At 40.8% G+C, this 16,960-nt stretch overlaps 2 protein-coding genes across 3 annotated transcripts in view; one reads left to right on the top strand and one right to left on the bottom strand.

Moving 5' to 3' along the window:
* Window positions 1–9,606, top strand: part of parp8 (poly (ADP-ribose) polymerase family, member 8) — a 73,476-nt gene extending 63,870 nt beyond the window's left edge. For both annotated transcript variants that reach the window (XM_063195228.1, XM_063195227.1), the window contains exons 17-26: window positions 330–395; window positions 1,548–1,615; window positions 3,850–3,898; window positions 6,023–6,135; window positions 6,350–6,422; window positions 8,250–8,319; window positions 8,425–8,501; window positions 8,651–8,720; window positions 8,820–8,904; window positions 9,238–9,606. In XM_063195228.1, the coding sequence (XP_063051298.1) occupies window positions 330–395; window positions 1,548–1,615; window positions 3,850–3,898; window positions 6,023–6,135; window positions 6,350–6,422; window positions 8,250–8,319; window positions 8,425–8,501; window positions 8,651–8,720; window positions 8,820–8,904; window positions 9,238–9,340 (774 nt within the window). In that variant the 3' untranslated portion in view covers window positions 9,341–9,606. The remainder of the gene's footprint in view (window positions 1–329; window positions 396–1,547; window positions 1,616–3,849; window positions 3,899–6,022; window positions 6,136–6,349; window positions 6,423–8,249; window positions 8,320–8,424; window positions 8,502–8,650; window positions 8,721–8,819; window positions 8,905–9,237) is intronic.
* Window positions 9,607–12,286: 2,680 nt separating this feature from the next.
* On the bottom strand, window positions 12,287–16,706 carry si:dkey-3h3.3 (uncharacterized protein LOC100144568 homolog). Its single transcript, XM_063195229.1, has 4 exons — window positions 16,543–16,706; window positions 14,950–15,903; window positions 14,179–14,396; window positions 12,287–12,836 (listed from the first exon to the last, which is right to left on the bottom strand). The coding sequence occupies exons 1-4, from the start codon at window positions 16,558–16,560 to the stop codon at window positions 12,767–12,769; spliced, it is 1,260 nt and encodes a 419-aa protein (XP_063051299.1). The 5' UTR covers window positions 16,561–16,706; the 3' UTR covers window positions 12,287–12,766.
* Window positions 16,707–16,960: the final 254 nt, after the last annotated feature.

Genomic DNA, 16,960 nt, shown 5'->3' with positions numbered 1-16,960 from the left:
TAAGGTTCTCCTCTGCTCGCAGTCACCGCAAAGGACCCAAAATAGCAGTCCCACTCCCACAGTCCCTAGGTCTCTAACAAAAAAGGGAGTTAGTTGTGGGGCTCAACCAAGCGAATCATATCTAATTAATCCACACATGCGTGTTGTGATAGGCAAGCACGCACGCGCAGGCACGCACGCACGCGCAGGCACGAACGCATGCACACACAACCAACCACACACACGCGCGCGTGCGCGCACACATACACATACACATAAAAGCATTACATTTTACAGCATTTTCCGTCTTTCATCCTAACCCTACTGCAACTGTATTTGGTTTGTTCCAGAAAAAAGACTATGATCGAGTGATGCGAGCCCTGGACAGCCTTACATCAATCAGAGAGATGACCCAGGTAAGGCGTTTTATGTCCGCGTCAACATGACACCTGACAAAGACCTCACAGGTCGAAACGTTGTGCCAGTTTTTCACGCATTCAATCACGACAATGGAGTTTTTGTAGGGTGCTGACATTTATTCCTTTTTTTCTTGTGAGTCAGCACTCTTTTTGAGGAGTTAGAAACTGGAACATTTTGCCCCGCAATTCAATTTGTGGTCACTAGGGGCGTCTAGATTTATAGGCCAGTAATGGTGAACAATCTTTAAAAAGGTCCTGGTTCCGGTTTGTGATCCATATCACCACCAGAATTTAATCACTTGTTCCTTAGGTCATTACTAACACGTCAACAAAGTTTTGTCCAAATCTGTTGATTATTTTTTGAGTTATCCTGTTGACAGAATCTTTCTAAAAGTCCTGGTTCCGGTTCGTGATCCGGATCACCACCAGAATTTAATCACTAGTTCCTTGGGTCATTTTCAACAACTTCACAAAGTTTCGGCCAAATCTGTTGATCAGTTTTTGAGTTATGCTGCTGACAGGCAGACACGCAGACAGACAAACCAACGCGACCGAAAACATTACCTCCTTGGCGGAGGTAAAGAGCAGGCCGGTAATTCCAAAAACAAGGTTCAGTAGCATACCAGATTAAGGTAGACCCATAATGCACACTGTCCCACCATTGGAACACTGTAATAGTCTTTGAAAAGTTTTTACCATCATTATTTTATCACTATCATGACATTACTGTACACAGTGCCTTAAGTAATGCATTACAGCATGGTCCTTGCCATTCTTGAAACAGCCAATGTATAACAGGGACCATGCCTTTGTTAAAAAATATATTTTGGGGCTTTTATTTAAGATATGAAAGTGAGAGAGACAGGGAACATTGAACCACCGAGTCCCCAGGGGCCATGTCTGAACGGGTTAACCCAACTGTAGTATTTAGAGCATTTTAGAGGCAAGCAACCTGCTCTATTAGCAGGCCCTTGTGCCCCTGGAAAGAAGTGTCTTACTACAATATTTGCACAGAACTAAAACTTGCGGTCTGGTTCATGAGGCTTTGAAATAGTCCTTTGCACCCTTGAAACGGCTAGCAGTTTTTGAAGAGTCCAGCATGAAAGATGTGTGCTGGAGTGACGTGGGTGTTTCTTCTGATGTGTGCAGGCGCCTTACCTGGAGATTAAGAAGCAAATGGATAAGCACGACCCACTAGCTCATCCACTCCTGCAATGGTAAGAGGAGGTGGTGTGTGTGTGTGTGTGTGTGTGTGTGTGTGTGTGTGTGTGTGTGTGTGTGTGTGTGTGTGTGTGTGTGTGTGTGTGTGTGTGTGTGTGTGCGTGTGTGTGTTGGGAGGGTTGTAGGTGGGTAAATCCCTGTGAAAGGCTTTCTGTGCATGCACAGTATACATACAGTGATAATTGGACCTGTAGGTGCCGTCTCAATGGCATTGATAGTGTTAAAATATGTCATAATATTAACATTATATACTGTGTTTAACAGATAGTGTTAAATTCACAATTGGGCCTGATTTTCATTCTACATACTTATATATAAGATTGTCGGACATCTGGCTATTTTCATGTGACTGTCAACATTCCGCCATTTTGACATGGGGGAAAATGTGAGCACTGACATATTAACATGGGGGGAAACTTTCAGCTACCACAGGTTCTACATAGCAGATATGTGATTTTGACAGCACTTAGTGAATACGCCATTCAATCTGTGCTAAATGCAGAATGAGAGAATGTCTCGTTCCCGTAGCTTAGGCATACATTTATTAGCACTAATACATACAATATTCATGCCTTAGTAAGTAACTTGTAAGGCATGTACTAAGCAAAATCAGACAGTTGTTAGACATTTATTCACAAATGTCTTGTTCATGCACAATAAGGGATTTATTTCCAATATAACCTTAGTAAGGACCTAGTAAGGACCTAGTAGACCTAGATTTCTATTTATGAGTAAGCAGTAAGGGCCAGAATACAATGTGTATAAGTTCCTGGTACACTGTGTGAACAAACCCTGAACAGTGTAATAACAGATGTGGAATAAGGGTCCCTATTCTAAAGTGATGCATTGCTCAGCCCAGATGGCTTAGGGCCCCCGCACTACCTAGGACCCCGACTCTACCCCCCCCCCTCCCCCCCGGGAAGCAAAGTGTAAGAACATTTCTGATCCAGCATTAGTTTCAGTAGATATGTAGTACTCACTAATTCTACTCAATGTAAGGTACGTAATTGGAAGCATTATATAGCAAGGATTGGAAGTAAACTTCTCAATTACGGTGGGTGCTAAGATGTAATTTTTTCATACACCAATTAGTTGTATTGTAAAATTGTAAAAACCCTACAATAAATGCAGAATATAACGATGAGTAATAAGATTGGAAGTGAAACTAAGCCATTCCTTTGTGATGAATAAGTTAATGTTTGAGAAACTTGGCTCCAAGAAGTGCAGTGCATGATAGGTACGCCCTTAGTCAGAAATACATTGCATGGCCAATGCAGCAATGATAATATTTCTGTTGTAACGTACATGGCAAATTGTTTGGATAGCAACTAAATTTCACGAGTGAGGGGAGGAGCTAAGGACGTAGGCTCAGAGCTGGGTAGGTTGTCTGTTGGCCTAGATTGCGTACCCAGCATGCACTGCACTTTTTGAAGCTAATGTTCTCAAACATTAACTTAATTATCACAAAAGAATAGTTTAGTTTCGCTTCAAAACTATTATTCTAATGTTCTGCATTTATTTTGGTTTTTTTTTAGCAATTAAAACTCAGTGGTACATGAAAAAAATTACATCTCACCAACCCACCGCCATTGACAAGTGTACGTTCAATCCTTGCTATATAAAGGCTCCTGTTACCTTCCTTACATTGATATGAACAAGAGAAAACTGGATGACTCAGCCAGGTAAATGTTAACTATTTGCTATACCCTTACACTTTGTAGTTCGGGGGGGCTAGGTAGTGTGGGCCTGGGTGTTGAGGGGGCCCTAGGTAACGAGGGGGACTTTGGTAGTGGCCCTGAGCCATCTGGGCTGACCAATGCATCACTTTAGAATAGGGACCCTTATTCCACATCTGTTTTCACACTGTTCAGGGTTTGTTCACACAGTGTGTCGGGAGCTTATACACATTGTATTCTGCCACTTACTACTTACTAATGAATAGAAATATAGGCTTACTGGTCCTTACTAAGGTTATATTAGTAATAAATCCCTAATTGGGCATGAACAAGACATTTGTGAATACATGCTTAACAACTGCCTTATTTTGCTTAGTACATGCCTTACAAGTTACTTACACAGGCATTAATATTGTATGTATTAGTGCTAATAGATGTATCCCTAAAATAAAGTGTTACCGGAAAATGTGTATATACAGTCCATTTACTCTATAAATGTACTCGTCTGCATGTGTTCTTGCTATGATTATGAAATGTGTTCTCTTGTCTTTCAGGGTCATATCCAGCAACAGGTCCCATATCGTCAAGCTTCCAGTAACCAGAGTAAGTTAAAGTTACTCTTCATTTTAATTGACGAGATTCAGATACATGGGTGAATGGATTTTTACATTACATTACATTACACGTAGCTGACGCTTTTATCAAAAGCGATTTACAGTTATCTTAAGTACAAGGTAATATTGGTTACAGCCCTGGAGAAGAGACTGTAGTCTCAATGGGACAATCCTGGCTAAATAAAGGATACATGAAAAAAGTATGAGTTTAAGTGCGTTGCTCAAGGGCACCTCAGCCATGGAGTGAGATAGGAAGTGGAAGGATGGGATTCGGATCTAACCGTATGATCTAAAGCCAATCTTCTTCGTAAATTAGGCCATTTACTGAACTATGGTCAGATTCTATTTTGTGGATTTCGATTTACTGTGTTGGTAATATGCTGGGCCTATTTATGCTGTTTTTGATTTCATAAGATGCTATTTGTTTTTACTTCACCGCTTCTCCATGGTGCTTATTAGTATGCTTGCCATGCGGCAAGCATACTATTGTTATTCCCCCGTTTAATCTTATTATATTTTTTAATTCTACCAGACATCATAATGGCAAGAAATCTTCGAAATAGAGAGTCCGTTCCGATGCCAAACTGTTCGGTTCGGTCCGAGGATGTGTGCTTGTACTCAGTTTTTGGATAACTCGAACTCTCTAGCGCCACCATCAGGAAAACGGTAACTTTTGAACCGTAGGTCCAATTTTCAAAAACTTGGTATCCCTGGAATCCTTGGACCAAGACGAATCCAACGCACCCTATGACGTCATTTTCCGCCTGGATAGTTTTCCCGCCATTTTGAATTTTGTAAAAATCAATACAAATTAAGCCCCGCCCACAATTCTTGGCGGATCGTCCCGAAATTTTACACACGGCATCTTCAGACGAAGATACATCGACCCTGAAAGTGGCGGAACAATTTATTGAACCGTCTTTGAACAGGAGCCAATCAAATTCGATGGCGAAGACTCCAAACAGGAAGTGAGGTCATATCTCAGCAACGCCTACTTGTATCACAATAAAAATTGATACACAATATCTTCCCTATAGCCAAAGGCTACATACCAATTGTCGTGCACATTGGACACTGAAGGGCGCCACAATTAGTGAAAATGTCTTTTAGCTGAAATTGAAGTCGCCAAACAGGAAGTGAGCTAATATCTCAGCAATGGCTACTTGTATCAAAACCCAATTGCATACATATAATCAGCACTATCTCCAGAGGACACATAACGATTTTCGTGCAAATGCGCCACTAGGGGGCGCTACAATAAACAAAAATGTGTTTTTGTCCATATTGGCCTGTATTGACCTCAATTCATCAAACGCTTGGTACCGCTGAAATCCTTGGGTCAACCCGAATCCAACGCATACTATGATGTCATATTTACCATCATAAATTTCCCGCAATTTTGACATATTTAAAAATCAATAAAAATGAAGCTCCGCCCACAATATTTGTTTGTTTGTCCTACAATTCTTATCAGACCAACATTGGACTATACTGCACCAATGCTGAAACTTACAGAGCAATAGCTGAAAGCATCGGCGCACAGCAGCCAATCAAAATTGACAACAAAGACAAACGCACCGTCCAAACAGGAAGTTAACTCATACCTCAGCAACGCCTTGACAGATCTTAACAAAATTTCTCACACATGATCTCCAGTACACCCAGAGGGTACCTACCAAATTCAGTGCAATACGGTCACTGGGGGGCGCTAACGTTAGTAAAAATGTGTTTTTGCCAATATGGTACAAACAGGAAGTTAGCTCATAGATGGTTAACTGTATGTTGTGTATGCATGAAGGGCAGCATATGCATGAAGGGCAGCATTTGCATGAAGGGCAATTCATGCATGAAAGGCAAGGCATGCATGAAGGGCAACGAATGCAAGGCGGGCAAGCATACTCCAGCATTTTCTGTGAGGAAATGCAATCTAGTTTTAATATTGCTTTATCCAGACACGGTTCAGAACGTGTTTGCATTATTTCTAAATGTGCTCTATAAATAAAAGTGACTTACTTACTAGTTAATTGTTTGTTTGTGTGTGTGTGTGTGTGTGTGTGTGTGTGTGTGCATGCGTGCGCGTGCATGCGTGTGTGTGTGTGCGTGTGGTTTTCAGCAACTGAAGTTCATGCATACCCCGCACCAGTTTCTCCTGCTCAGTAGCCCACCTGCCAAAGAGTCCAACTTCAGAGCTGCCAAAACCCACTTTGGAAGCACTTTCGCTTTCCAGTAAGACATGGCTTTACCGGCTAACTGAAGTCAAATCTTAATTATAGTACAATATAGATTGTCTTTGCTGATATAATATCATTGTACAGTATGATTTTTTAAATGGACAATAATAGTGAGTGCTGCAGTGCTGTTATTTGCAGTCCTTGTTTTAGTTTACATTTTGAATTAGATGAGTTATATGAGTTATAAATGTTCTGTTTGTCTGTCACAGCGGATCTCATATAGAGAATTGGCACTCAATTTTGAGGAATGGCTTGGTTGTGGCATCTAATACAAAACTCCAGGTAGGTTATAATGTTTGTTTGCAAATCAATTAATCTGTTGTCACATGAGTCTGCCAAAAAAAACACTTGATGTACAATTCATTAGCTTTTGCTCAACGTCTTTGCATTAAGTGCGCCTTGCGTATTACGAACCGTGGATATTTGCTCAGTGTACAATAGAAAGCCCTTATTCATTATGAAATAAAGACCGCTCTATGCAAAATATACACAACTACAATGACAAGGGAAAAGTGATAACTAAAATCTGAACACTACCATCTAAAGTGAGAACTACTGTCATGATCAAAAGCTTTGCTGTTGTGGTCACTTAGTCATTTGAAAACAAAACCACACAACCAGTGACTGTACAGTTATGGCAAAATACCTCACCAATTGGCCCGGATCCCTATTGTCTGACATCATGTAGGCTCTGTGTAAAAACAAGACTGGGCAACTCTGGGCTTCGTGCAGTTTCTGGCCTCCATTGTTGGCATGGCAGTGTAGCAGAACAGCATGGTGCTGGTGGTGAGTCAGACGCCTGCTCTGGCAAGTGTGAGCTAAACGCATCTTGAGCCAACGTCAGACATGCGCCGTTGAGCTAAAAACCACAGAATACCCACTACGTGACACATAGCAGCATCTCGACTACAGTACTGCACACCATCTGCAGTCAGGCCTGGACTGTTCATCTTCCATTACCCGGTGGGCTGACAGCCCTCGGGGTCTGAGTCTGTTGGGGGTTTTGTTCTTTCTTTGAGACTGGCCCACAATTCAGAGGGGGGTTCGAAATAATGTCTGGCCCTTCTTGATCCCAGTCCTCCAACCCTGTCTGTAGTGTAGAGCTAGATGAGCCCCTGGGACCTGCCTCTTCTTGACCCTGAGTAATATCACCACATCACCTGCTCTGAAGGTGGACACACCACAATGGATTCTACAGTAAATGCCTCAGAAGTCCCCTGTGGTGGTAGCTCACTCATCTCCTCACTAACACCAAATCACCTCGTGGCAGCCAGGTGCTCTCTGGGGAGGGGAAACCCGGGGCTACAGAAGCAGCTGGCACAGCGTGTCGATGATCTGTCACTGGCCTTATGGGTTCGATGATCTGNGGGGGGGGGGGGGGGGGGGGGGGGGGGGGGGGGGGGGGGTGGGGGGGGGGGGGGGGTTCCACAAAGACACTTTAGCCACTTACCTGAGTAAGAGCAAGTGGTCAGCAGAGAGTCGAGCAGATTTCCTTTGTTTGCCCAGCAGAATGGTTTTGCTAGAACAACAGCACAAGCCTTACGTTTTTATTACCGATCGAGAGTTCAATTCAATTCCATTTCAATTAGTGTTATAGTTAGTTATAGTGTAGTTTCAGAACACTTTACAAGTGTACAATTAATATCAAAGGACACTATAAACAGTACAGTATATAAACAAATACATATAAAGAATTAAATAGAAATGTCAAGATTAGTCGATAAAAACCTGCCTGGAATACCCCCTCTTGACCTTGGGGAAAGTAGAGCACAATGTGTTCTGTTCAGGTGGGGGTTTCATAGCTCTTACACTTACAGTAGTGAAGACGCCGACATCCTCATCTTCAAGTAGAGTCACACCGCATGCTGTCAACAGGTGCAGCAATTCTGTGTCCTGTGGGGTTTGTTTGGCTGTGCTTTCAGGATATGAATATTTCAAATTAATATATATTAAAGAAACACACATATCGGTGTAATTTGATAAGGGTGTAATGACTGTATTAATATGAAGGCCAGTGGCGTTTTTTAAAATAAGTGCAGTGTGAAATATTTATTTGTTTACTAAATTAATCTGAGTCAACAGCCTGTGTTGGTTTGCTTCTCTCAACAGCTCCATGGCGCCATCTATGGGAGTGGAATTTATCTTAGTCCTTTGTCGAGCATATCCTTTGGTTACTCAGGTAGGTCAACATACAGTACAACAGGTTTTATAAGCATTTCAACAGGTAAGTGTAACTAAGCCTTCCTGAAAATGAATAGCATGTGAAATGTTTTTTTCCCCACAGGGATGAATAAGAAGCAGCAGAAGGTTACATCAAAGGATGAATCTTCTACAGGCAGCAAGACAAACCTTCACTTACAGGTGAACAACCATCTGATCTGTCCATTCCACAATAACAGTGGAAAAAGTTATTTTTAGTGGATAATGTTCTTTTATCTAGTGTTTTATGTTTGTGTAGTACAATCAACACTTCAAGTAATCACTATGGAATTTGTTCTGTCCACCTGCAGTCACAGAAGAAGGGACAGCAGCCACAGTTTCTGCAAAGCAGAAACCTGAAGTGCATAGCCTTGTGTGAAGGTGAGTGTCCATTTCCTATAACTTGTACATTTCCGTTACGTGTTGTACAGTATTTGAAAGAATCCTCTCAATCTCATCATCATCATCTTTCCCCCCCAGTCATCACTTCTCAGGATCTGCACAAACATGGCGATATCTGGGTGGTACCAAACACAGACCACGTCTGTACAAGGTTTTTCTTTGTGTAAGTAAACAGTTGCTCTAAAACTTTGCATGTACTTTCCCTTATGGTGCTCAGGATAGAACAAACAGATGTTAGATGTTGCTATGGTTTCATCTCTGTCACCTGACTGGAAACAATACTTTGAAGCCTTCTATAGTCAATTGGCAGGGGATTTGTTGTGGCGCACCGCCACAGTAACCGACATTTCTCAGATTCGCTGCACGAGTCCACATTTTAATCTTGACCATGTAATGGATTTCATCACTAACTGTGTGTCTGAAAACGGGGCTTCAAGTTTAAAATAGTGAACTTACCCTTTAAATGTCTCTTCTTTGCACTCTCTTTCATTTGTAGCTATGAAGATGGCCAGGTGGGTGACACAAGCATCAACACACAGGACCCTGGCATACACAGAGAGATCCTGCGAGTCATTGGCAACCAGACAGCAACGGGTTGAATGAATAAGAAATGACCCAATGCAATACTGCTGCTGTCCTGGACCCATCGTCTGTTGGGCAAAAACTGGCAGTTTGAGCAGAGAGAAGGAGCTATAACATTTTGACATTGTTTTGGTTTTGGTATGTAAGAAATATTGAAAATATTAGAGGGAAACAGGAAAAGTTACACTGGTCATATCTCTACATCACCTCGAATGTGAAAGATCTACTTTCCTATGTTTATAAATAGTATGATGATTAATAAAAGCGGTTCTGTTTCTGGTAACATGTTACAGCTCTCTTGAAGTGACTTTTCCTACCAGAAATCTCAATTCCATACTGTGCAAAAAACCTTTGGAGGATTACAGAAAAATTGGCTTTTATTGTTTTATTTGAAAATGCCGATTTTATTTTACTGTAGGGGAGGGGGGTCTGTGTGATCATTGAAGACCCAACTTTGTTTACTAACAGTGCTTTTCTCAAAGTACAACAGTGGGTGTAAAGCAGAAGGGTGTTGATATGCACTTTATTAGTCTAATCATAGATCATTTACTCCAACTTTATGATCTCAAAATGCCTTTATCTGGACTGATCGGTGACTTATAAACAAGTATTTGTGTTCCAGTATTCAAACGTGTGGAGGTTAGGTTTTATCAGTTAGGCTTGTTACCTGCAGTAAGGCTGATTGGCTGCCTCACTCGTGTGTCTGAGGGAACAACCAGCTGCCTCCATAGTTCATACTAACATCAGGCAGATTACACAGGTATACCGTTTAGTCAGTACCAGTAGGTTATACAGTAGGTACTCAGAGGAAGACAAAAGACACAAAGCAAAGCATACATTATCGACGCTGGACTGAGGCATGTCATTGGCATCACTTGTAAACATTGTGGAAAAAAAGACTGGGACTGAGTGAACCTCATTTGGCCTTGGCCAATAAGAATCTATGCCTGTCTGTGTGGTACGATTTTAAAGTTTTCATGAAAACAAGAAAACATTTCATACAATCAGCTTTGATTGGCAACTCTGATTATTGATTTCAGTGGTTGATGCTTGTAATTCTATTATCTATATGTGATGTTAAGGCGCTGATAGCAAGTCATTTGTTTATAGATCACCATGCTCTTTTCAACTATTTCAGATGAGACTTTAACAATTGCTTAAATTCATGATAAATAAATGACTTTGGCACATTCAGTAAAACTGCACAATATTGACTGTCCACTTAAAAGAGATTTTCCCATTCAGCAAAACCTAAAAATAACAATAAAAAGACCTATCAACGAATAAGCAAAGCCATAGCTACTATCAACAGATATTTTAATTGCAAAATACAATCTCTTGGTACAAGATGAAAATGATCACCATATTGTCAGAATTTTCACCTCAGCTTACAAAAACAGCCTTTAGTTCAGTTTGTGACCAGAGAGTGCTCAGACAGCAAATAGGTTAAGACAAGATCATTCCTTTACCAATATATGTAAAAAAAACTGTGCTTGAACTTGAAAGACATGACTGATTGGTGATTAAGTATTTCTTGTTGTTTTTGTTTTTATAACACAATTATACTTGACATGGCGAGAAAACATCTGATGTTTGCCTCTGACTACTTTCAAGACTTAAGAGCAAACACGTTTTTTTACAATCCTGATATTTATTGTACATACTAGGGACCGTAATCTTTTTTGTGGTTTCACTTGCTTTAATAAATCAGCTTATATTGCAATTATAATGTATTTAAATGGGCTATATCCTTTGACAAAAAAATCTGCAAGTTGACCAGAGATGGATTTTTAATTGCATTCTTATAGGCTTCAAAGAGTTCATCACCTTCTTTTCAAAGAAATGGGCAAGAAATATGTCTTGGGGTGGAATGTACTGGTCTAAAGTTAAAGAGTATGTAGTGTAAAAACTGTGACAGGCAACCAGGATGTAATTATGTAATTAGTTATGATCCAACATATTCAAAATGTGTTTTTACTTGCCATATTCAGCCAGGTGATTACATGATTACTTGGTTGAACTGGACAGGTAAAACCATGTCATTTGGAATATGTGGCACTAGATTGTAAAACGAATGAATCCAGGCTGTCCATCACTGAAAAGAACCAAATGAAGGGTACATAAGTGGCAATGCGGTTGTTGCACCATTAAAAGTTGTAAGAGATGCCTCACTATTTCAGTAGACTTGTGACTGAGTGTTCTGTTCCTATGGGTTTCATATGTTTTTTTTTTCCTGCACAAGTTAGAGGAAATGTATTATGCTATCTTGCATTCGGTGCCTTACAGACATGGGCCAATGGCAAAGGTTATGACAATACTGTACATAGTGTAAATACTGCCACACCAACATGGAGGCCAAATATTTTCTGTATTAAGTTTTTACTTTTACTTTATTTTGCAAAACAAGTCAAGCTTTTTGGCTTTTTACAAGTTATGGAAATAGTAGCTTATGTACTTGTTTATGGTCATTAAATTCAGATTTCCTTATAAACATTACTACCTTGTCATGTCTCGTTTGTATTACACCACCAACTAAAAGTTGAATGTAGATGAAATACTTTAATTCATGTCATCCTCATAGTAAACACAGCATGGAAGTACAATTGATAGATCGCCAATTATTCCTACATTGACATTCAAAACTCAATATACAGTTCTTGAGCACTCCAATTAAAAATGGTAAAAATCTGGACAGCAGCCATTTCATGTAGCTTTGATCATTGTATCCTATAACTCATTATTCCCACATTGAAACAGAGATGGACAATACCTGTAGTCACCTAATGACATCCTAAAATCAGAATATGTATTGGAAAAGTCAGTTATGCGTAGCATCTGTCAATCAGACGACTCTTCTAATAAAAGATGTGTAACATTTACTTTAAAAACAAATGACAAACAGAAATCATTATGTTTGAAAACTTCAATTCTACTCTAATGAAACCAAGACTTTTGGCCATCTGAAAACAATGTACAGTAGTGCATTTTTGTAGGCCTTAAGAAAAGCAAAGTACAATATAATGCTCCAAAAGAACAAGTCCAATGACTTGCAGTACTGGTCAAAAGTTTGGAGTCACCGCACTTTCCTCCCACAATACTTTCTCCTGACAATTTAGCTTATTCAATTGCGTTTCAATTGCAGCTCTGGTTTAAAATCAGTTTGTGTCTATTTGTTCTGAAAATGCATTCTATAATAAACCAAAGAAAAATATCTGTAGAAAAAATGGATTAAAACACATATTCCTGTGTAATCAATGTGCGAAACAGGTTGTTTAGATTTCACGATTCTGTCGGGTAACCAAACCTTTTTTCCCCCACATTTGGCTGTTCAGTAGGCTACTTCAACAGATGTCTACAGTTTGAATTGCAAAAAATAATGGGAAAAATGAGGATGATCCCAAACTTTTGAACAGTAGTGTTTTTTTTTTTTCTTTTTTTTGTTGTTAAAATATTCCCTTTACTTTCAACTCCTCTTGAACCCGAGAGAGGTATTCTGGATCTGGGTAGCCATAGCTGCAAAATATAAAAACATGTACATGAACATTGAATTCCAGTACTGGAAAGCACTCTGCCCAGTGAGTAACCTCTGAGCACTCCTCCCCCCGAGTGTGAATAACCCCTCCATACTACATGCAATGTTATACATTAATAACAGGAATATCTTGGCCCTGCCATGGCTCAAACAGTAGGGCACTGCACTGCTACGGTGGGTATCCGGGTTCGATTCCGGCCCAAGTTAATTTCCCGATCCTCCCCGATCTCTCTCTCCTACTCACTTCCTGTCGCCATCTCCAACTGTCATATCTAACAAAGGCATACCCCCACCACAAAATATCTTGGTACTTGGTACCATCCAATATCTTATTGATCCCATCCAATGTAGCCTATATCAAACTACTATGGTTTGACCTCTGGTCTCAAGATTCTTATTCATCAAGGTCAGCTGCAGGGTGTTAAAAGTTAAAGTGGAATATATACATGGTGTATATACAGTACAACACTAGCACATAATATAACATAACTGTTAGGTTAGGCCATTTACTACATTGTCCCTAATGGGATGGACTAGTGTTACTGGAAAAAAGAAGAAGCTAAAAACCTTAAAAGGAACCACGCAAAACTTAATCCAACCAGCAGAGTTAGCTCCAAGCACACATGTCTACTGGTTACTCAGATAAGTTACCCGTGTTGCAAGGAATTTTTTTCTTTTTTTACTTTACTATTTTGTAAACAACTGGAAGAGTTTGGCGGTAGATCATCAGTAAACCTCCCTCCTGAATCCTCATACAGACGCACTAGCGTCTGAGCTAGGGACCTCACCATTATTGGTTACCACATCTATGCCTGAAGCTTGTTGTGATGTCAGAAGTTTGAGCCCTGGGTGCTAGACCATGTGGGATGACCTCGCTAACACCAGCTCAGCTGCCTACAACTAAATTCTTTACTTAATTTCTGTAGGGATCAATAAAGTATCTATTCTACTACTCTTTTGGCCCCCCAAAAAACTCCTGACTGACCCGCTGGGGATCCAGGTTTCAGATTCAAGATTCAAAAAGCTTTATTGTCTAATATGTTGCCATATTAGAAAATTGTCTTTTGATTGAAGGCTTGACTGAAGGTGTGTGAAAGTGTATGTGTGTGTGTGTGTGTGTGTCATTGGAGTCCGACGAGGGTTATTTCCCCACCCTCCTCCGTCTCATTCCCACTTGTTTGCCATCATAATCTTAACTATCCTATCCTCATTTAAAGGCATAAAAAGGCCATACAATATATGTCAAATACCTGTAATTTGATATCTCTAGTCCACTATACGACTTTTTCTGCCCTTGTTAAAAAAAAAACCCTCCCGCCTCACCTGCTGGGGCCCCCTGTGCGCGAGGTCTTGTGGTGGATGTCGTTCCAGGTGACCACGTTGTTCCTGCCGGTGGTGGAGGAGCGGCCTATGGTGAAGGTGAGGCGCTGGTCGAAGGCCCGCTGCAGCAGGCGCAGGACCTTGCAGCCCTCGCTGGAGTCGGGGAGGTAGCCCGTCCGCGAAGCCCCCTCGTACCTCTGGCCTGGGTTGGGGTGCTCCTCCTGAAATCACACACCAGCAGCCACACAAAGAGAGAGGTTAGTGCCAACATGCAGTGGATCACAATGGAGTGCTATTACACAACACAACTACATACTGTATAATTCACTATTTACCAAGGTGATAAAAAAATTTTTTTTTTAAGTGTTAACAAAGTGTAATGGCATCACACATTCAATAATAACACATGCATTATACATTTGGTGAAATAAAAGAACAAATATGTTCCTGGTCATTTGGGTTTTAGTGTGACACATATTTAACTAGACATTGTTAAGTCTGTTATGACTGTTTAAATGCTGTGACAGACAGTGTGTCAGCATAATAAAGCAATCTTGTTATATGAGGTTCATACTCAGACTTGTCTGAGAACATGGCTGACTCAGCAATTAACACACACCAAATAGAGTGTACAGTATGTCACACAAAAACATGCCAAGGTTAATTTAAAACTGTATTAGGAGTTGATGTACATTACATGTGCCATTTTTTTTTTAAAGGTACCAGTGCGTAAACCCTCACAGCATTGTGATGAAGTACAGTGAGTGAGCTCACCCCTTGTATTCCATTTGGAATGTAGTACTCGATTATGATGGTGCCATATTTTTCATATCCTGGCAAATGCGACTTGTCACGGGTGACTTTCATTGTGCCTTTTTCAGGCTGGGTCCCTTTCAGTTCCCCATAGAGAACCCCACAGATGGGACACGCTGGCTTCATGTCAAATGCCCTCTTCAAACAGTCCTTACAAAACGAGTGTTGGCACTGAGGTAGTGTCTTTGTGTCAGTTAAGGTGTCCATGCATATAGGGCAAGTTTCCTCCTCCTCCTCCTTCTTTTTGGAGTTCGTCATGGATGTAGTCACAGGAACCGGGTCCTTCACACTGGCTCTCTGTAATGTGCGCCCAACATCTCTTGACGGACTTGCAGGCCCATTCATTAAAAACTCCTCCAGTCTTATTAAGCTTATGTAGTCACCCATCACTGTGACAGAGGGTCCGTTCGGGTTGGTGCTTATCAACAACTCTGGAAACCTATGTCCAAGACCTTTCAAGAGGGATGGCTTACAATCAAAAGTCTTAACCTGGAATTCAGTGGCAACTTTTTGGTACAGCGTGATGAACTTCTGTCTTGCAAACTGGGCAAGGACTGCATGTTCTGAATGAAATGACACAGAGTACTCTTTTGTTTTCTTTCCTGTTCCTCTGCGCATCTCCACACCATTTCCAAATACTCTTTTGAGTTCCTGAGAGTGTTTTTGTTCTATGTAATCCATGACTTTGCTGTTAACCTCTACAGGGTGTGCTGGAGGACAGTCATTTTGGAAAAGTTGGTTCTCCTGACTTGCAGGAGAGTCTGTATTCTTTTTCTCACTCTTGGGCTTTGTTCTCCGCATGGATGCCAGCTCGTAGAATGTTTTTTCTATTTTGTCATAGGAGCCTGTGACAGGAGTGAGATCGTGTGATCCTCTTGTCCCTTCATCAACAAATAAGGTGACTGTGGAGAACACCTGAAAAGACAAGAATACTGCAGTTACATCACAGAATTAAATTACAGATTTTGCGCCTGGTCATTGTAGAAAAATATCAACCTGTTTAAAAAAAATGGCATGCCACTTCTGCTATTATCCACTGGAAATAAAAAAATGATGTTGCTCATACCAATCTTATCAAATCTTACCCACAAACTGCTCTAGTCTATAAATTGTTATTTGTTTCCAACAATCAGAGGTTGAGTTGTGCACAGCCAGGGGAAAACAAAAATTGAAACCCATAGGGTCCAGTGTGAGGGATTGACAGGCTGCATGATGCACCTGCCTTGTAGACGAGACTAGAGCATTCATGAAGGATCAGGTATATGCGCAATCAAAACATTTACCTTATAACATTCTCCAGAATAGAAGCCACATCTAATGAAAAACGCAGCATCTTAAAAGTGAAATGCGTAAAGGTGTATTGTGGTCCTGTACTGTAAAAATACTACAGTAAGCCAAACTAGGCCACCATACCTGCACGTGAGTAGAGACCAAAGTACTAATGTGTGACTGATGATAATAACGCACACCTGCACGTGTCAAAAACATCCACTGCAGCTACTAAATGGAGTAGCTCTAGTTCTAGTACTGTAAATTGATTCAAGACCAGCTTACCTCAGATGCCCTTTCCATCACGCGCAACTACTTTTGAAGACAGCAAACTTAGCAATGTATGGCACCGTTTAGGCGGCCTGCAGTGGCATTCCTAACAAATTACTGCTACTATCTTATCGTCATGTTGGAATCATACACAATCACGTCTGCCTCAGTTTGATAAGTTTCACTTTTACTCGAGGACCAGGAAGAACTGTCGTATCCAAAACAGACGTCAGTAGTAGGAGGGGCAATTGCGCGCGCGATTTGGAACGGCATTTTTGAACTGTGGCGGGAGACTTTCGCATTATCCAGCAGTCTAGCAGCAGTGCCCTACTTAGTGGGGTCGTAGGCCTATGCAATTTTTCTCAGTCATTTCAAATTGGTGTTAAAGTTTGGTTTTCACTTCCAAGTTGAAGTTTAGGGTCTATAGAACAAT

This window comes from Engraulis encrasicolus, chromosome 3 (assembly GCF_034702125.1).
Source record: "Engraulis encrasicolus isolate BLACKSEA-1 chromosome 3, IST_EnEncr_1.0, whole genome shotgun sequence".
NCBI lineage: Eukaryota > Metazoa > Chordata > Actinopteri > Clupeiformes > Engraulidae > Engraulis > Engraulis encrasicolus.
The sequence above is the reverse complement of the archived record's forward strand: the minus strand, read 5'-3'. Positions and strand labels throughout refer to the sequence as shown.

Excerpts from the sequence above, each read along its gene's own strand:
- si:dkey-3h3.3 (XM_063195229.1), bottom strand. Across the intron at positions 14,397-14,949 it reads TTCCAAATGGAATACAAGGG|GAGGAGCACCCCAACCCAGG; the intron begins GTGAGCTCACTC and ends GTGTGATTTCAG. Across the intron at positions 12,837-14,178 it reads CGCACAGGGGGCCCCAGCAG|CTATGGCTACCCAGATCCAG; the intron begins GTGAGGCGGGAG and ends TATATTTTGCAG.